The sequence below is a fragment of the Dendrobates tinctorius genome, unplaced genomic scaffold (genome assembly GCF_039654945.1).
Source record: "Dendrobates tinctorius isolate UK_male_01 unplaced genomic scaffold, ASM3965494v1 ptg000121l, whole genome shotgun sequence".
NCBI lineage: Eukaryota > Metazoa > Chordata > Amphibia > Anura > Dendrobatidae > Dendrobates > Dendrobates tinctorius.
Window position 1 is genome coordinate 3,955,740 of NW_027361789.1, and position 21,061 is coordinate 3,976,800.

The following is a 21,061-nucleotide window of genomic DNA, read 5'->3' on the forward strand; positions in this document are numbered from 1 at the left end:
CTTACATTCTACAGGATGGTGGGGAAGGAGACAGTAGGTTGGGGGGTGCAGCAGCTCCAGTGATGGTGAGGCGGTAGCTCCACTAGTGGTGAGGAGGCAGCAGGGAACATTGCAGGCTGTAGGCTTTCCTGAAGAGGTGTGTTTTCAGGTTCCGTCTGAAGGATCCGAGTGTGGTTGATAGTCGGACGGGTTGGGGCAAGGAATTCCAAAAGAGGTGGGCTATTTGGGAGAAGTCTTGAAGGTGGATGGGTGAGGACCGAATAAGTGTGGAGGAGAGAAGGAGGTCTTGGGAGGACCGGAGATTATGTGAGGGAAGATATCGGGAGATTAGTTCAGAGATATATGGAGTAGAAAGGTTAGGGCTAGGTGTTTGATGCCAAAGGAGGAGAGGATCTGTAGTAGGAGACAGTGGTCAACTGTGTCAAAAGCAGAGGTCAGGTCTAGAAGGAGGAGTATAGAGTATTGTCCACTAACTTTGGCTGTAAGTAGGTTGTTAGTTATTTTAGTCACGGCTGTCTCAGTGGAGTGATGAGGGAGGAAAAGAGATTGTAGATTGTCAAAGAGCAAGTTAGATGAGAGATGAGAGGAACGTTCAGTGTGGATGTGCTGCTCCAGGAGTTTGGAAGCGAATGGGAGCAGCGATATCGGGCGATAGCTGGACATAACAGTTGGATCGATGGTTGGCTTTTTAAGGATAGGCGAGATTGTGGCATGTTTGAAAGCAGAAAGGAAGGTACCAGAAGTTAGTGATAGGTTGAAGAGGTGGGTTAGGGATGGGATAAGAGTGGTGGTGATGTTGGGTAGGAGGTGGGATGGGATGGGGTCGAGTGCACAAGTGGTGAGGTGTGATTTGGAGAGAAGGTGAGCAAGCTCTCCTTCAGTGATGTTGGATAAGGAGGTTATGGGATTTAGGCAATGGTCTGGTATACAAAGGGGTTGTGGTGGTTGAATAATAAAGGCTTGTCATGTTTGGTCTATCTTGTTTGTGAAGTGTGTGGCAAAGTCCTCAGCAGAGATTAGGGAAGTTGGAGGGGGCAGTGGTGGGAGAAGGAGGGAGTTAAAGTAGGTTCTCCATATCAAATGGGACTCGTCAAGTGTGCCCACTTTCACCAGTAATATTTGCGCTGGTGATGGAACCCTTGGCAGCATCCATAAGATCCAACCCAAATATTCATGGAATTCAGATATGGACTGTGTCCCATAAGGTTGGTCTTTATGCTGATGACATTGTTATTGCATGTGAAAATGTTAGGACCTCTCTACAGGCCATATGGAAACCCTCTAGGATTTTTCGAAGGTGTCGTACTATAAATTGAATGCCACAAAATCCACAGTATACGGAGTGGGGATAGCAAAGGACCTGCAATCTGAACTTCAACCTGCAATTCCGTTTTTTGGAATGAAGAAATTATCGTGTACTTGGGGATTAAACTAACCAAAACTAAAAACCTAGTACAACCGAATGTTAAGTCATTGTTGCAGGAAATTAAAGCCAATTTGGATAGGCAGACACTTATTCCTTTATCTTGGTGGGCCAGAATTCAAGCCGTGATAATGCTGATTTTCCCCAAAATCTTTTATGTTTTTAGGTGCATTCCATTCCCTTAGCCTTCCCATCCGAAGAAATTCAGAAATTACAATCATTGCTGGGAAAGTTTTTTGGGGCTAAAAAAAAAACCCAGAATAGCACGTAATGTACCACCATTATAATTTGGGAAGCATGGGGGTCCCTAATTTAGCCAATTACTACAAAGCCTCCATACTGGACGCAATTGGGAGCTGGTGGTGAGAAGACTGGATGCAGAAATGGATGCAGGTCGAACTGCAAAATGCTCCTAGGGGTTCCCACGTTGGCTATTGGAATCACTTTTGCTTGGGAAAGTAGATTATAATTTACCATTAAATTCAATGTCTACCCTAGTAAAACTATGGAGAAATATTAACCCTAACTACCTAAATTTTCTTTTGTCTGGTAACTCTATCCAAGCTACTGAAGCGCATATATATCCCAGACTTGTGCCTGGGGGAATGGTAAGAGTTGGGGATTTCTAAACTGAATCTCTTGTTTGAATCCTCCCATCTCAGAGCCTTCAGTTCCTTGCCGGAATAATTTGGTTTCAGTAAAGCTCGTTTTTATCAATACTTACAAATTAGACACTTATTTACTTCTCAGTCTTTCATGGTGGATGGCCTCCCTAGGAATTCTGCAGGCAGGGGCAGACTGACTTTTTAGTGCCTCAAACCCCCCAATCAAAGGTCTTTCTTACATATACAAACTATTATCACATAATACAGATAGTCAAAGTATCGCTATATGCTAAAGTGGGAAAAGATCTATTCATTTAATGCTTCACAGGAACAGTAGTGGGAGTCGACTAGATGGATTTCGAAGTCCTCTTCCTGTATTAACGACGTGGAGCAAATTAAAAATTTTCAGTTAGATTGGTAAATGTGCCTTTGAGGATTGCATCCCCCCCCAGTTTTCCTCCACATGTTGGAAGGGGTGTCAACTATTGGGGGATATTGGGCATATGTGGTGGTTCTGCCCTAAGGTCCAGGTATTTTGGGGATCGGTGGAGGATCTCATTAACTCTCTTGCGGGTATTAGAATAAATCTCTCAGGCCAAATAGCAGTCCTTAACATTGGTATGAATGGCCTTCCTTTTCCTGTAAGAACCTGGGCTTCTCATATCCTTATTGCTGCCAGACAATGCTTAGCACTTTGTTGGAAGACTCCCAGGGTACCTACCTTAGCTGATTTGATAGACAAAATTAATATACATTACCAATATGAATCAATCCTCACTTTAAACCTGTTACATAGAACCAATATAGAGGAAAGATGGGCCTTGTAGTGTGCTTCACAGTGGTCCTATGTACCTAATATTCCCTGAATTAAGTTTTTGCAACTCTAGATCTTTCAAATTAAGTATGCATTCTTAGATCTCTAATTTCTCTTATGGCGTCCTGTTTATTGGTTATATTGCTATTCAATTAGCAGGGGTATATGTACCAATATCAAAAATTCAACCAAATAGCAAATTGGTATATGTTAAAATATACATATACTATACTATATACCAAATTTGCTGTTTGGTTATATTGTTATTCCCATGTTTATTCTTCCGATTCATAATTTCTCATTTCCCATTACCCCCTCCTTATTCCCCCCTTTATATATAATTTTCAGGTAACTGTGTCATATATCAAACCTAAGTGCCTTTTTACACTTGTTACTGTTTTTTGAAAAGTTCAATAAAAAGTTATTGGTTTAAAAAAAACCAATTAGTGTATTCCTTTAAATAGACCACAGAAGTCCACTAAAAAGAACATGTATGAGAGCTAGTCGGTCTCCAACAGCAAAATGGGAAAGAATAAAGTGCTTACTCTGATCATTGGACTATAAGCTAGTAATAGGGGAATACTTTCTTAATATCTGCAGTACTATAAATGCAAACTAGTACAGTAGGGAATACTATTTTATAAATTAGCATCTAGACACCTTGCCTAGAGGTCCCACTGTGCAAATGAACGTGTGATATATCTTCTCTTGCATGGACTATTGCAATATTCTAAAGAACAAAAGTAATTTATTGACTAGTTTATTTGAGGTATAATTTCCTGTTTAGTGGAACTCCAAAAGCATACAATCATTTCAATCACTCTTACCAGACAGCCTGAATACATGTGGGTATTTCCTAACAAACAGACAATCCCCACACATATTCTGGCTGGCTAGCAGCAGCAAATCATGAAGCTATGGCGACAGAAACTAAATCTCCGAGCACATCCAAATACTCCGAGATCACCCGATAATGCACTGGAAATCTCGAGTAATGAGTATAGTTGCTCATCACTACATGGCAAACATTGGGATCATATGAACGTGGTTTTGGGTGCTTATAGAGTTAAAGAAAGAGTCGTGACCCTAGGCCACTATTTAATTGCAACTGTAGCTTTTGTATCTGCAATATCTGGGAGTTAAATGGACTTAATTAGTACTAACACAGATCATGGACACTGCAGCAAGTTGACTACTATAGTAAACACCTGATACCCACAAAAATTTTGCCCATCCAGAGTGCTATACTCTTCTTTCTTAGGTTAGAAAAAGGCGCATTGGTGGTCGATATGATGCTTGATGAATTATACTCATAGATAGTAAGCTTGCGAGCAGGGCTCTCATTCCTCTTGGTATCTGTTATGATCTATGTGGTTATTGTTATGCTGCAATGTCTATTGTATGTACAAATCCCCTCTGAAATGTAAAGTGCTGCGGAATATGTCGGCGCTATAGAAATAAAATTATTATTATCATTATTAATACTGAAAATGGAGACAGTAATCTCTTGATATGGGGTTTTCATAAGAAAGAGCAAAATAAGCTATATTGAGCGTATGTGGTACCGCGCACTTTATTAGAAAATCTCACAGTAAACAAAAAAGTGCAATCAGAGTGGTTTACAAGAAAACAGGCAATATAACTTATTGCAAAGTAAATTAGGTCAAAGCATGCAGTACATATCACGTTCTAATTTTTTATGGTACAAATGTTAACTATTATATTGATTTAAGAGTGTCCTGATGGAGTCAGATAATTCTTTTAAAGCTTTGATATTTTTTCTAAGCACAAGGGTCAGCTTTGCTGACTTTCTGCTTATATTGTACTCCCATTTAACTTTTTACATAGGGCTACAGCATAGGTCACTATATTTCTCAGAAAAAAAGTTATAAAAAGAACCAAGGCAGCACTGACTGGTACATTACATGAACTGAAGGCAATTGTGCATGCTGAGAAAACAGCGTGACATTTAATTATTGACTACCAGTTTCCAGCGGCAAAAAAAAAATCACCTTTTTAAAATCAGTCACACGGAGGGAATGAGTATTGAATATTACTACCAATGTTCTCAATTTTTATCCTATGTAGTAATGCATTTATTAAACATTAGCAATGATATTCTGAAGATGCCATACAGTCATGTAGAATTTAGACAGTAATCTAAAAATATTATAGACTATTCTTTTTAAATTAATAACATTTTAGGACATTTTCCTAACTTGGCATATAGCAGCACATGGATTCCTTGTCAGCTCTACACCATTAACCTAATGGTGTGCCATGTGCCCCATCAGTTGAACATGAAGGATCATATGTCAGAGATATTCTTGCCCAAAAGCAATTCTAGCAGAGGAAAATACCTCTATAAAGTAAGGTCTACCGGAGATAAATTCAAATTCAATAGCTTAATAATTTAAAACACTTTCATTAGCAATTAATCGATTTTCCGGAAATCAAAAGCATTTCAATGCCTCTAATTGCTCTAAAAAGACGTCTAGTTTTTCTTAGGCTGTATCAAACCTCTATCAAGCTCTCTGGCACAAATACAGCCTTAATAATGTTAAATTGACCTCAACTAGTGATGGGCGAGTAGCATCGTTGCTCGGATCTTCCCGAGCATGCTCGGGTGATCTCTGAATATTTTGGCGTGCTTGGAGATTTAGTTTTCCTCGTCTCAGCTGCATGATTTGTGACTTGTAGACAGGCCGAATACATGTGGGAATTCCCTAACAATGTACTCAAGCTGCCTAGCAGTCGCAAATCATGTAGCTGAGGAGATGAAAACTAAATCTCCGAGCACACCAAAATACTCGGCGACCACCCGTGCATGCTCGGGGAGACCCGAGCAATGAGTATACTCGCTCATCACTAACCTCAACTAGTGTAGTTATAGGTAAATGGATGGTAATCAGTGACATAGTGACTCTCATGACTCTTTCTCTGGCTCTCAACTAAATTTATATTTTTCTCTTTTCCTAATACACTGATCTTTGCTGTGATGTCAAAAGTACACTATAACTATACAGATTCTTCAGGCTTTCTATCCCTATCCCTGTGACTAAGCTGTGAAAGCGACTTTGCCTTTTTTTGGGTTGAGTCGGGTTTCATGAAACCCGACTTTCTCAAAAGTCAAGTCGAACAAAATCGGCCGACTATCGTGAAAAGTCGGAGGTCCAACTGAAACACGAAACCCAATGCAATGCAATGGGGAATAAATGTCGGCAGTGAGTGGAGTACAGTAAACATGCCTACATGCCGGACCGCTTTTTTAAAGTGTGCATGCCCGGAAGATTCATTCTCTCTCTCTCCTCGGACGCTGCCATATCATCTCGTTGCCCACAGTGTACGTCCTTGCTCATTGGCTGAAAAAAAGTAAAGTGCAGGCATTCTGGGAAAACCAACTTTGGCGCTCGGGTCGACGACCGCATGGCCGACTTCATGCTATGGTCGGGTTTCGCAACGCGAAACCTGACTTTTGCATGAGTCGGCTACTTATGAATCTGGCAGACCTGTTTCGCTCAACTCTAGTTGCAAAACATTATGGGATGCCTGCTCAGCTGTATCTAAGGTCCTTTAAGCTTTTTCTGACTGATAAAATCTTCTGCAGTGTGTAAAATGGTGGCAGCTAGTTTAGGTGACTGGTGCTGCAAAATACATTGCAAATACTGTAGTTTAAAGTTTCCAGGTTATGTAAATTTATAAAAATGTGACACACATTTCTCTTGCATCAAATCGATTCACTCATCTCTACTGTCTTCAGAAACATTATAAATTTTTGTTCCTAAGAAGGCATGGATCTGAATGCTTAAATGAAATAAACCTTAACGTGATGCCCTATTAAAGCTCAAGACAACTTAGAGGTTTAGAGTCAGTCGTAAAGTGAAGGTAGGAGCTAAATAAAAATAAAACATCATTTTGTCTAAATAACTGCTGCTAGTCAAAGCACAGAATTAAAAAGAAATAGTAGCTTGGCATATAAACCTAATGTTATGCTTTCATGGAATGGATATCTCCTTCCAAAGTAAACACATCAAAATGACTGGGCAAAAAAGCTTTTTTCAAGGACAACCAATACATCACAAAACACTTGTCTACCTTGAATTGTTTTTCATTCAAACCTGATAAACTTAAAATACCAGATATTCCTTCATTCAAAGAAATGAGTCCTATTCTGGTAATAAAATATGTGGTATGTGAAAAAAAAAATATTTGTCAATAAAGTCTCATTAAACATTGAAACATTTATTGCTTTTACGTTAGTCTGTCCTCAATTTAAATACTTTAAACACAGAGCTGAACACTTAAATGTACAGGAAAGATATATGTCTTTGTACCATGTTAGCCAGTAGATAGAGAAATATTTTAAATTGAGAGTCCTCAGTGGTTGATACCTTTCAATGGCTAACTGAAAGGCATCAACCACTGAGGACTCTCAATTCAAAATATTTTTCCTACTTAAATGTAAGCTAGCCACAATCTATAATAGAGAAAATATGAAACACTATTTTTTTCACTATTGATATTTCTGTACTACTTTAGATTGTTAATACGACAATTACAAATTTTTATTTCATAACAATCTAGACTTTACCTTGCAATCTCACTTTGCTTAACTCTTTATGTTGGGAATTAATTTCCTGTTCTTGGAATGGCCAGTATTGCTTATATAAGCACTTGTCAAATTTGGTGTCTGGCCTGGAGGGCCATTCTTAAGAGCCCTTTACACATAGCGATATCACTGCTGCGTCACTGATTTTGTGACGCAGCAGCGATATCACTAGCGATATCGCTACATGTGACACTCACCTTCGACCGACTCCCCCGCTGGCTATCACTGATCACGCGAGATCGGCCTGGTCCATTTCTTGTCGTTGGCTTCCTGCTGGCGCCGATGAGCGAGCCATGGATGCAGGCAGAAGACGGTCACCCTCGCCGCGTGTGACGGTAAGTATAGACCGCCGACCGCTGCTGCATCGCTAGTGAGATCTGCCTGTTTGGCAGGTCACTAGCGACCATTTAGCATTGCACCAGCGATCCTGACCGGGTCATATCGTGGTCGGGATCGCTGGTGCATCGCTAAATGTAATGGGGCCCGTAGCTGTTACCTACTCTGCTGACTTGCCAAACAAGCACCACTACTATAAGTGACTTTAACCCCTCCATGAAGAGGCAAATTTCTATTTTTGCATTATGTTGTTTTTTCCTTTCCTTCTTGCCAGATAAATAACTTTTTCAATTTTCTGTCCTCATAGACATACAGTATGGCAGAATGTTTTTTGTGGAACTATTTGTACTTTTGAAATACACCATTCTTTTCACCACATTGTGTGCTGGAAAACAGGAAAAAAGTCAAATGGGGATAAATAAAGAAAAAATGCAATTCAGACATTTTTGGGGGGAATTGTTTTCACTGTGTACATTTTGTGTTAAGAATTACCTCACAATATAATTTTCTTTATCAGTATGATTACAGTGATACCAAATGTCCAGCCTTTTTATTATTTAATTGATGAAAAAAAGCACCAATTTGGAATAGATATGATATTTTCATCACTTCTTACAGCATTTTTTGTGGAATTGCAGTGACTAAAAAAAGTAATTTTGCCATTTTAATTTTTTTTTTATAGTGTTAACTGATTGGCTTAATTGTTTTTATATTTTGACAGATCTTTTCTGAATATGGCAGTATCACAACTGTTTTTCATTTTTTATTTTTATTTTTAATGGGGAAAAGGGATGTGATTTGAATTTTTAGTTTTTTTCACTTTTTTCTTATTTTTTAAAACTTTCTTTTGCTTTCACTATTCTTAGTCTTATTGAAGGTGTGATAATCTGATTGCTTCGGCTATATACACCAATGCCACAGCATTGGTGTATATAGTAAAAATCACTCTCTTTGAATCCAGGCTACACACTGGGTTTCAAGTATCCTTCACTTTGGAATTTTTATGTAATAATAATTTTTAATATTTTTCAATTTTGGATTAAGTGTCTATTGTCATGAATTAAAAAGATTCATATTTTATATGGGTATTTGTACTCCTTTCTCTTTTGTTTGCATGGGTTTCAAGGTAGGTCTGTAATTCAACAGATACCCTGTTGTCACAGCAAAGCAATCAGAGATTAAGTCACGCGAGCACCAATGGTGGAATACAATGACACGCCACTATGCTTCTGTAAAGAACAAACAGTTTGTTGGATGCAGTGAGTAACCAGAGACAGTGAAGGGGTTAGCAAGGATTTGCTGAACAATCAATAACAAGTAATTATCCACGCAGGGAGGAAAAGAAAATGGCACAAGAACATACAAGATAAACGGGACACTTAACGGTTGCAGTTCTGGCAAAGGGAAGGCTGGAATATCCCTCAACGGTGTCTCCAATGATGCACAAAGTCTCTGGCTCTGCTACGGAAAAACGAATAACTGCCGCCCTACATTGCCGATGTATTAAGTCCTGCTTGTCTTTGGTATGCTGGAATGTGGAAACAATCCTCCTTGTAGATGCCTCAGAAATGGTGACGGGCATGGGTCGTGAGGATGTGTACAGGCTGAAACAGCCCACGGTCTTATGGAGTAGTCTCTAAGCAGTTGTTCCGGTATCTCAGGTAAAACAGGGGTATCCAACGGTGTGGGTACAGGCGGTAACTGAATAGCATCACAATAAGTCTCAAGGTCAGCACATGGAGGTCTGGGAACAGTGGAGTTGTCAGTAGAAGCAGCGGAGAGTGATTCAACAGTCTCCTGCTGCCTTCCCACCAAGACTGCAACGTTTCTGCGCTCAGGTCTCCTTTTGTACCCAATGCCCCCTGGTGTCTGACAGAAAGACCTCTGCCTTTCAGGGAAAACTCCCCCACCAACAGTGGTGACAGCCCCGATAGTTCCAGCCTTAAAGGGCACCGCACACCGTTGACTCCGTCTTGTCTCACCTTCTTACACCGCAACATGTTAAATGCCGTTGGCAGAGTTTGACAGCAGAATTTAACAGGTTAACAAACATGACACTCGATTGCTAGAGACAGGTCTTACCTGTTACACACAGCCATTACTTTCTGAGTATGGGGTGGCAACACACCATAAGCACACTCCATAAACTCTCTCCTGACTTCCACTGCACCTGTGCTGTATGGTGGATGTCGTGAAGGGGTTAAGGTTAGAATAGTAAAAACTTTAATTGTCCACTGTAGTGTTTGGCAAGTGAGTGACTTCCACTACAAAGTCCTGGGTGGCTAATTTAGTAAATAACATTTTTAATAGTGATGAGCGAGTATACTCATTGTTCAGGTGATCTCTGAGTATTTGGAAGTTGCATGATTTGCTGCTACTTGACAGCCTGAATACATGTGGGAATTCCCTAACAAACAGGCAATCTCCACATGTATTCAGGCTGTCAAGTAGACACAAATCATGCAGCTGCGGCAACAGAAACTAAATCTCCGAGCAATACCAAATACTCGGAGACCACCCAAGCATGCTGGGACAACCCGAGCAACGAGTATACTCGCTCATCACTAATTTTTAAGCCAAATATTTGTCAACATTTCACATATTATGTTAATAAAAAAGCATATTATTCTTCTATGTATTGCACACAAAAAAAGATAATACCGATAAAACAGAGAAAAGCAGTTTGCACTTACCGATTTTTTCTTTTTTTTACATCTCGGCTTTTTACAGCTTGAGTAATAATTAAGCGCTGCATACTCCATCAGTGCCGCAAATACAAACAAGAAACAGACTGTCACAAATAGATCCATGGCGGTGACATATGAAACTCTCGGTAAGGACTTTCTTGCTATGGTACTTAATGTTGTCATTGTCAATACTGTAGTGATACCTGAATGGAGAAACAAATCCACTCAGCTTACAATAGGAAAACTTACAAAACTATGAAATATTTTCTTGGAAACCAACAGTCAAGAAAATATTTTAGTAGAAATCATTGCATGATAACTATGACAATATTGCTTAACATTGTAGGTCATTTACTGTGAATGAGGTCGATTTGCCTCAAGCAAATTTGAAGTTAGCTTTTAAGATGTTTCAAGTGTCATTTCTTCTTGAAAGACAGTATTTACATTTTTACTTTACAGGTTTCTATCTTTTTTGCTCAAAGGGATACCGTCAGCAGATACATAAGAGTTAAGTAATTTAAACATATCTTGGTTGATGGAAAACAAATTAGAATTATTTAAAGCACTGAAATTGCAAGTCTCCTTTTGGCAGTCCATTGATGTGCAATGTCTTGGGCTTTCTGCACTGAATGATCCCCAGCCACTCCCATTTGTTTTTTTAGTGACATCTATCAGTTTCCTGGTTAGAAACTGGTACAGATGAGCAAAACAATCGTCAGAAGATCGACTTCGAGTTGAATTACCTCAAATTTGCAGGTCCTCGTGAAGTCAAACACTTTGCAATATCATTTGTGAAGATCACAAAAAAAAATTCCTGCCGTTGTTCCACATATTGCTGAAGACTTAGAGAGAGAGCTAATGACATTAGGCATGGCTATGCAGGCTTTCCAATAATCATTTGCAGCTATCACATGGGCTAGCAAATGCCACATAGGGATAGAAAAATATTTGCGTACTACTGTTGTGCTGAAGCACATGGAAAATGAGAGTGGTAGTCTTAGGGTCCCGTTACACATAGGGACGCTCCAGCAATCCTGACAACGATACGACCTGGTAAGGATCACTGGTACATCGCTACATGGTTGCTAGTAAACTGTCAAACAGGCAGATCTACTCAACGACGCAGCAATGATACGGCGATCCGTATAACGACCTTGGTGGTCATTGGGACCTTGTCTCACTGCAGGTCTGACTACTCAGAGCTCAATAGTCGTGCTTCAGCGTTGCCTTTTCCACTCCCCTCTACTCCAATTGGTGGCCACTACTGCTTTATCACTACGTGGTTTGCTTCAGCGACCCTGTCTGAGTCGCTAGTGCGCTATTTATTCGTGGATCCACAGTTACTGACACAGGGACACACAATTATTATAACTGTACATGTTAAATGTTATGATTGCATATAATTGATAGCGGACCTATAAAAGGAAATGCTACAAAGATCCTAATTTGAGATCACCAATCGGAGCTGAGGGGGCGTTGAAAAGACAAAGCAAAATCACGCCTGCGTCCCTGAGTTCTGAGTCGCCAGCGAGGTCGCTCGTCGTTGTTATGGCATCAAACACTGCAATGCATGCTGGCCAGCAGGACACCAATGATCAAAAAATGGCATAGGACATTCGAGCACGATCAGCGATATCACAGCGGGGGGCTGGTCGCCACTATGTGTCACACATAGCAAGATCGTTGGCAAGGTCGCTGTTGCATCACAAAACCTGTGATGTTTCAGCATTCTCGCTAACAATCTCGCTATGTGTGAAGTACGCCTAAGTCTATGAATAATGATCCAAAGATTCAAGTGACACAGAGGTGCTATACCTGCCAGTGTAACTATGATTTGAATGATTTGTGAAATACACCTTAATAGCTACATTTTTTTTATTCTTCAAACACCACAGACAAAGAGGGCAGTTTATTATCCCTCTGTCCTAATTTTACTAATAAACAAAAATCTTGTAATCAAGGCTCGTGTGTCACAGGAGATGTGCTTAATGGCTTGAAAGACAGGACAACCATTTTTTTTCTTTTTTAAAGGCAAAAGAAAAATATCCAACATTCTGAAACTTAAGCACAAATGTCTACCTCACTAAGTTTGCATATTGTTAAAAATTAATCTATTTTTCACACTTTTATGTTGTAATAGTCCAATCTTAGCCCTTTATATGCCACCCATATGTGGCTTTTGGTTATCAAAACTTGCCATCTGATTTCCCTTAGCCAACATCATAGTTTTATACGCATCTTTTTCAGGCAAACAGAGAGTTTGCAGTATTGATATTTGTGATTAGTTTATACTCCACCAATCTAATTTTTGTGGAAAAACTTTCAAAGCTGGTAAATTTGAATATCAAATGATCCACTCATGTCTAGACACTGGAGCTGTACCTCAAAGCAGAAGAGATGTGCTGGGGAGTGTTCAGTGCAGAGAGCCTGGAAACACAGAATAGGAAGAGATAACTTTCTATTTATTTTCCTGGGTTTTGACAATCAACTTAAGTACATTTATATCTCAGTAATCCTGACTAATCAAGTCTGCAGTTTTCAATTTGCAAGACTATTTCAATTTTAAATATGTATAAATGTCCTACATCTTACAAAATTGGATTTAGCAAAAATGGTAAATATATTGTCAAAAACTCTCAAACATGTCAAGCCTATAGAAATTATTTGACTTAAAACTGTTGATAAATGTTACTGAATATATATCCCAACAGCTTACAAGAATATCCCATGATATTATACAGTAATAGATGAAGAAAAAGTGGCGTTATATGTGTAACCTTGATATCCACAATGAAAAACCTTGTTGTGGCGTAATTGCTTCTATATAATAGATGCTTAGTGCAACAACACGTGTTAATGTATGACCCACAGGCTCTCAATTATGATTTTATTGGAGAATGGTAGAATACTTAGAATTGTGGTATGTACATAGACTGTAATCCAAATGAAAATATAAAGTGTAATAGTAGAAATGAAGGTTAAAATATAAGAAATGTAAAAATATATGAAAAATATCAGCTTAGAAAGAAATGTTCTATTTTACACTGAAAATAATAAAATTGGCTATACTTACCTATCGACTGCTACTCCAGCATTAACTCTCTGCTACTCTCTTTTATTCTTTTCTGATAAGACTGCCTCTGTTACATTCAATTTAAAATTTGTGATAACTGCAATGAGCACTCTAAAGAAGTGCATATGTTTTATTTACTGCTAGTGTGCAGTGTGAATTAATTTAGGCAAATGTACAGTATGTGGGAAGCAAACTCTACAGCAATGTGAAAAGGTTATCATAATTGACTGGGCAGGACAGAGATTTAGCAAGACTGAATTCAAGTAGAGAAGATGTTACCTGTGAATCCCTGCTTATAATTTTATGTACTCTGTCTATTACTGCATTTGATCATAGATGAACTTTTATCTCACCATTATATGGTCACTGTTTAGTGGTGTTATTAGCAATATTGGTCTTTCTTTAATGATACTCTGTGCATGTTTTTGACACAAAGTTCATTGTGTATCTGTCTACTGCTATGTGGATCAGTGTTTATGCGCTTCATTTTTATATTATTTTATCTGTTGATAGCATGGCTTGCCAATTTAAAGGGAATCTGTCAGTAGGATGAACGCGTCTAAGCCATCTACATGTATAACAAAAAGACACGTCACTCCGATAATTCGATAAGGGGTGCTCAGAACAGGATACCAGTCCCAATAAATCATATAAGAAAAAAATCCGGCACTCCCAAATGCAAAAAGAGGTTCCTTTTTATTTTTCACAGCTTAATAATCCACATGATGTACATTCAATAACGTTTCGGTCTCTATAATGGACCTTCTTCAGACTGAAAGTGACACAATGAAAGAAAAAAGAAAACAAAAAAATACATAAATAAAATAAATAAAACAAAGCTGGTTCTCAAAACGCCTATCAAAATACAAATACTATCAATGAAGACTAGATCTACACAGGAAACAGCCTCAAGCTCGGACAACGAGAAAACAAGCACAGGCAAATCTTCTTTTTTAGGCCAAGACAGGAGATACAATCTAAGAAGAGGACGAGGAGGGGTGGCCAGTGCCACAGACACCAATCGCCACATAGTGAGCACGAGACAGGTAACATAACAAATCTGGTTGTGAATATTTCTTCTAAATCTCTAGATCCCTCACAAATAGCTTTATTACAGAAAGGACTGTCTTTTTGTCCTACATATAAATTTAACACCTTCCAGTTAGATCTAGATCTACAAAGGTTCTATAGGAACCTGAGGCTAAAGGCTCATTTTGGTACACAGTTACCCACTCCATCTAGGGGATTAGAATATGTTAAAACACCGGTAAACATTACTGATTTGGGCCTTAGACTACAGAGTACCTTTAATCCACCTAGAACAAGTCCACCGGTCGAAACTTTTATTTCCCTAATAGAGAAGGAAGTTTTATTATATACTAAACAGATCACCAAGGGTGAATTGAGTTTCCGCTCTAATTTGAATCAGACAGAACGGGATGCCTTACAAGCCCTAATCCATGATCATGATATAATTATCAAACCAGCGGATAAGGGGGGAGCCACGGTCGTTATGGACCGCTTAGCTTATCGCAACGAGATTTTATTACAACTTATGAATAGGGAGGTTTATTTACCACTACCTCATAATCCCACAAGATCTATTCGGGATAAAGTTGAGGAGATATTGACACGTGCATTGGGGGAAGGTACGATCGATAAGAAGACGAGAGATTTTCTATCTAAGATAGAGCCGATTATTCCTGTTTTCTACACACTCCCAAAGATACATAAAAGGCTTTATAATCCCCCAGGTAGACCGATAGTCGCATCAACTGACTCCATTTTATCCCCTTTGTCCCAACTTCTAGAGAGAACACTTACTCCATTAGTTAAGGATACTCCCTCTTTTATTTTGGACACTGGGGCATTTCTGGAGATTATAAAGAGTTTTGGTCAATTACCAGAAGGCACCTTATTGGTGACCTTTGATGTTAACAGCTTGTATACTTCTATTCAACATGAGAAGGGAATGAGAGCAACTAAACTTCTATTAGAGAGGTCTACAATTGAGCCTAATGCCATTAATTTTTTGATGGATTTATTGAGAATGGTACTGACAGAGAATTTTTTTCTTTTTGAAGATTCTTTTTATCTTCAGATACAGGGGACAGCTATGGGGTCGCATATGGCACCCCCCTATGCCAACTGCTTCATGGCTCAGTTTGAGTCAGAATTCATATATCCACATGACAACTACCAATCTCATTGTTTACTTTGGCGTAGGTACATCGATGACGTATTTTGCCTTTGGCATGGATCACTTGACTCATTAGAGGAATTTCATATATACCTCAATAGTGTTTGGCCTGAATTGACCTTTACCTTGAATAGTCATAAAACTAGTATTAGTTTTCTAGATACTTTGATCATACAAGATTCCTCTGGTAATCTCTCGATAGATTTATTTACAAAGGAAACGGACCGGAATAACTTGTTGCTATATCAAAGCTGTCATCCAGTGGCAGTGAAAAAATCAATTCCCATTTCACAATTTGATAGAGTTAAAAGGATTGTTAGTGATCCCTTAATATGTTCCACACGATTAAACAGTATGGAAGATAAATTTGTGGAGAGGGGTTATCCCCGCCATTTGCTCAAGAAATGCCGGGATGACAACCGTTCCCGCAATAAACTGAGTATGGGTTCTAGAATTCCCTTCGTGCATACTTTCCATCCTTTCATGTACAGACTGCACAAGAAAATCCGTAAACATTGGTCTATACTTCGGGATAGTTTCCCGAAGATACCCGATTTTCAGGTCCCTTTTCTCCCATGTTTTAGGAGACCCAATAATCTGAGAGATAAGATCGTTCGAGCAGATATTGGCTCTGCATTAAAAGTTTCTAGGCAAAGTTTTCTCCAAACACAGAAAAGAGGGACCTTTCCGTGTTTACAATGTGCACAATGTGCTAATGTCTTAAAAGGTTCCTCTATTTCACATCCACAGACAGGTGTAGACATCCCTATCAAGGGGTACTACACCTGTGATTCTAAATTTGTGGTGTATGCGATTAAATGCCCTTGTGGCAAATTGTATGTAGGTGAAACGACACAGAACGTGAAAGATAGGATTTCTCACCATAAGTCAGATATACGTTGTGGACGCCATCATCTACCCATACCGTTTCATTTTCATAATGCGGGACATACTATAGCCCAATTAAAGTTTCTTGTCCTCGAACACATTCCAGCACATAGAAGAGGGGGCAATCAGGTTAAATCATTAAAGCTCAGAGAGGCCTTTTGGATTCATTCGTTACAAACTTTGGAACCCAAAGGGTTGAATAGAGAATACGATGTTATGAGTTTATTTTAAGGTTGATATCATGAGATCTTTTTTAACCCTCTTTTTCTTTCCCCCCCCCCCCTTTTTTTTTCATTTTTTCACAGCAGCAGCAATCTCGTTAGAAAGTATCTTTTGAGGGGTATGGTGTTTATAATATTTTGTTATTTTTTAATTTTCATTTTTTGTTTTTCTGATTCCCGTCGTATAGTTATATTTTTTATTTTTTCTTTAGTTATTTGTCTGTTTTTTATGTAGTTATTTTCTAATTTTTTTCTAGTTTTATGCATATTTTTACTTTATATTTTTTCTTTGTTCCCCTTTTCCCTATTCTTCCTTTTGTTTGAGCATGATAATAAATTAATTTTCCTTATTTTCTCTTATTAACATTGTACATTACGCAACATATAAATTGCTGCCATATAACGCGCATTTGTTTCTTTCTACCTAGTGTCACTGCATTGAGGGATTAGCCACATTGAAGGAATGAGTCACCATTGAATATATCGCTTCATCTATACTGCGTTCCACTACTTCCGGTCGCGGGCAGTCTCTATGACGCACTTCCGGTTTGCGCTCCATGGAGCGTTTCACCCCTCACTCTCGGCCTCTCCCCAGTTGTGAGTTTACAACAGTGCGCATGTGCACGCACTCCCATCGGGTATATATCCCGGCGGCATACAACCGCCAGTAGCGCACTTTTTTCTTATGGCAGCATACAACTGACAGCGCATGTTTTCCTGCACGTGACGATTCTCACAGCTCCACATGGTAAGCACTATTGCATTACTTTTTTTGCACTTTTTCTGCGTTTATGGATGTCAGTTGGACTGTTCAGCCTCTGTTTTTTGAAGCAGTGGAGTCTATTTAGATTAATCAACATGATTGTGACCTATTGGGTCACTTTGAACCTTAATAATATTATTCAAGTTGTTAGACATATACTAGGTCATTGAGTATTTCTGCTCTACTAGCTATTTATTCCTTTTTCCGTTTTTTTTTTTTTTTTTTTTTTTTTCAAGATCTCGGATGTCAGTCTTTTGGGCATTTTTTCACTTGCTTTTGTTAATGATATTAGCTAAATGACGATTTGATAGCTATATGGAAGATCTCTTCAGTAACCCGTGTATTGGGAGTTCCATCTGTATTTGTATTTCTCTATATTATGCTGTATGATATTTTTGGTGTTGTCTCATATGGGATACTTTACCTCTCTGAAATTTGTATATGATTACTATGTGTTCTTATTTTTGTGACCACTAGATAAATATGATGTGCATATGATTCACTCTTATATAATCTGGTTTCCTGTGTAGATCTAGTCTTCATTGATAGTATTTGTATTTTGATAGGCGTTTTGAGAACCAGCTTTGTTTTATTTATTTTATTTATGTATTTTTTGTTTTCTTTTTTCTTTCATTGTGTCACTTTCAGTCTGAAGAAGGTCCATTATAGAGACCGAAACGTTATTGAATGTACATCATGTGGATTATTAAGCTGTGAAAAATAAAAAGGAACCTCTTTTTGCATTTGGGAGTGCCGGATTTTTTTCTTATATAAGCCATCTACATGGGCAGGCAGGTCATAGAAAGGTAATTTAAATGACTCTTTGATATCTGCAATCAGAAATTTTAACCCCTTCCCGACATTGAGCTTAACAGTACGCCCAGGTGAGATTCCTCCTGTTTGGTGCAGGCTCTGGCACTGAGCCTGCACTTTTCCAGGCACATGTCAGTTGATCTATACACCTTAAAGGAGAAACACAGGTAAGCCCTAAATAATGAATATTGAATGAGGATTACAGAGGGACATCTTGAGATTGAGTTAATTCAATTGGTAAAACAAGAGATCTGCCTTTTTGAATGTAAGGTTTAATTGAGTGTAAATTAGAACACCAATCGCCTACTGTTGGTATATAGTTATTTACACAGTTATCATTAGTAAAGGGACATCTCTTTCCAAGCTAACCCTGCTTCTTGGGGATGATTGGGGTTTAGATGAACAACCATCACCACCATCATACTCTACTGTGCAAATCATCATTTGTCTCACTACCCTCTCCAATGGGTGCAGAATTGGGATTCTATGCACCTGGTGTCGCAACAAACTATTTCCCAATGTTACATTTTTTTCATATATTTTTATTGGGGGAACTTTGTGTATGTGTACTTGGAGAATGGGGAAGAGGCTCATCATGACAGAAAGGTTCATCGCACATTCACCTTTGGAATGGATTAATAAATTATCTGTAAGGGGTTAAAATCAACCCCTTTGCGACCTCTGCCGTACTAGTATAGTGCAATTCACTTCCCTCACATATTTCCCAGCACATATCAGCTGTTTTGAACAGCTGACATGGGCCCGGAACAGCGGTTGGTGGAATAGCGATCCACCCACAGCTATTAGCTTGTTAAATGTTGCTGTCAAACTCTCACAACAGCATTTAACACACGCTTCCAACCATCGGGCCGGAAATCCACCCAGCGGTGACCTTGTCACATGATTGCATGTCACTGTTGGGTTGGCATGACAAGCAGAGGTCTCCTGGAGACCTCTATGGTTGTCAGTGCCGGACTGCTATGAGTGCTGCATGGTGGTCGGCACTCAAAGCAAGTTAGCAATTCTACTACATACAGGTGATCTAATCATCGCCTGCGTGCAGCAGAGCTGATTGGGTTATGGCAGTTTCTAGTCTGCCATGGAGACAAGTGAAGCATGCCAAAAGTAAAAAAAATGTTTTTAAAAATATTAGAAAAAATACAAAAATAAAAGTTTAAATCACCCTTCATTCGCCCCATTCAAAATAAAAATAAAAAAATCAAACATACACATATTTGGTATTGCTGCATTCATAATTGCCTGATCTATCCATAAAAAAGGATTAACCTGATGATTAAATGGAGTAACGAGAAGAAAAGTCAAAATCCTAGAATTAAATTTTTTGGTCGCCATGACATTGCAACAGATCGTTTCTGCACCAAAATAGTATCAATAAAAATGACAGCTTGGCACATAAATAATAAGCCCTCACCCAACCCTAGACCATGAAAAATAGAGACACTGTGGGTCTCGGAAAATGGCACAATTTTTTTTAACAAATTTGGATTTTTTTTCACCACTTAAAAAAATAACCTAGACATGTTTGGTGACTATGAACCCATAATGACCTGGGAGAATCATAATAGCAGGTCAGTTTTAGAATTTGGTGAATATAGTAAAAAAAAATCCAAAAACAATTGTAGTATTGCACTTTTTTTGGAATTTCATCGCACTTGGAATTTTTTTCCCATTTTCGCGTACACGACATGGTAAAACAAATGGTGCTGTTCTAAAGTACAACTCATCCTCCAAAAAAACAAGCCCTCACATGGCTATATTGAGGGAAAAATAAAAAAGTTATGGCTCTGGGAAGAAGGGAAGCAAAAAACAAAAACGCAAAAACTAAAAAGGGCAAGGTCTCAAAGGGGTTATACTTCAAATTAAAGACACACAAGTCAAAAACAATAGAAATTGGCCATTAGTATTACATTTTAGCACCTTTTTTTAGCACATTCATCAATAAATTGTGTATAGTATGAAAAGATTTATAGATATTCTATACTTTTAGTCAGACACTTGTAAAATGGTCTTCCTTCCCAGGGTTACAGATATAGCAAGCACCATATTAAGAGCCCTACATTCTGCTTACATTTTTTAACATCTTTATCTCAATCAAAGGTACGGTATATATATTGATGTCAAATTATAGTCAAATTAAACAGTGGGTAGTCTTGCAATTCCATGCGCTCTGATGAACTTTAGTCTGGGCAATATCGTGTGTACAAAAGCAGATGACACATTAAAGTAGAATCTTTTTTTCTGGAGTGCACTGCTCCCCAGCCTTTAAACTACTAGAATGATAGTGGGCGGGAACTCTTGCTTAATGATCAGTTTAGGAAAGCAGCATCATAGCGCTACTGGCCTGCCCTGTGGGCTTTACAATGTTAATGTATGAAGCAGACTTGATTCTGCAGCATCGAAATGCAATGGTGCTACATAGAAGTTGAAGGATTAGGATTGAGCACTCCCGGATAGCCTCAAATCAGTGCTTTCAAACTCAGTAGCAAATAGCTTGTTTTTGGCAGTTTTGGAGGAGAAAGTAGTTTATGCGGTCACCAATCCCTTTTTGAAGTGTATAAAATTATTTATTCGCTATGTGGATGACATTTTCATTGTGTGGGACGGGTCA

At 38.6% G+C, this 21,061-nt stretch overlaps 1 protein-coding gene and 1 long non-coding RNA gene across 7 annotated transcripts in view; one reads left to right on the forward strand and one right to left on the reverse strand.

Annotated features, from left to right (window-relative positions):
• Positions 1-21,061, reverse strand: part of GABRG3 (gamma-aminobutyric acid type A receptor subunit gamma3) — a 1,013,315-nt gene that overhangs the window by 29,847 nt on the left and 962,407 nt on the right. For 3 of the 5 annotated variants that reach the window (XM_073541484.1, XM_073541483.1, XM_073541482.1), the window contains one exon: positions 10,481-10,677. The exons of 1 other annotated variant lie outside the window; for it this stretch is intronic. In XM_073541484.1, the coding sequence (XP_073397585.1) occupies positions 10,481-10,677 (197 nt within the window). Of the gene's footprint in view, positions 1-10,480; positions 10,678-12,856; positions 12,902-21,061 lie in introns of those variants that run through there. One more of the 5 variants, XM_073541486.1, reaches the window with a different exon arrangement.
• Positions 14,460-17,458, forward strand: LOC141046836 (uncharacterized). 2 transcript variants are annotated; one of them, XR_012219673.1, is made up of 3 exons: positions 14,460-14,593; positions 16,941-16,975; positions 17,285-17,458. It is a non-coding gene; the product is annotated as an uncharacterized lncRNA (long non-coding RNA). The 2 variants fall into 2 exon arrangements; XR_012219674.1 differs by having other exon boundaries at positions 16,944-16,975.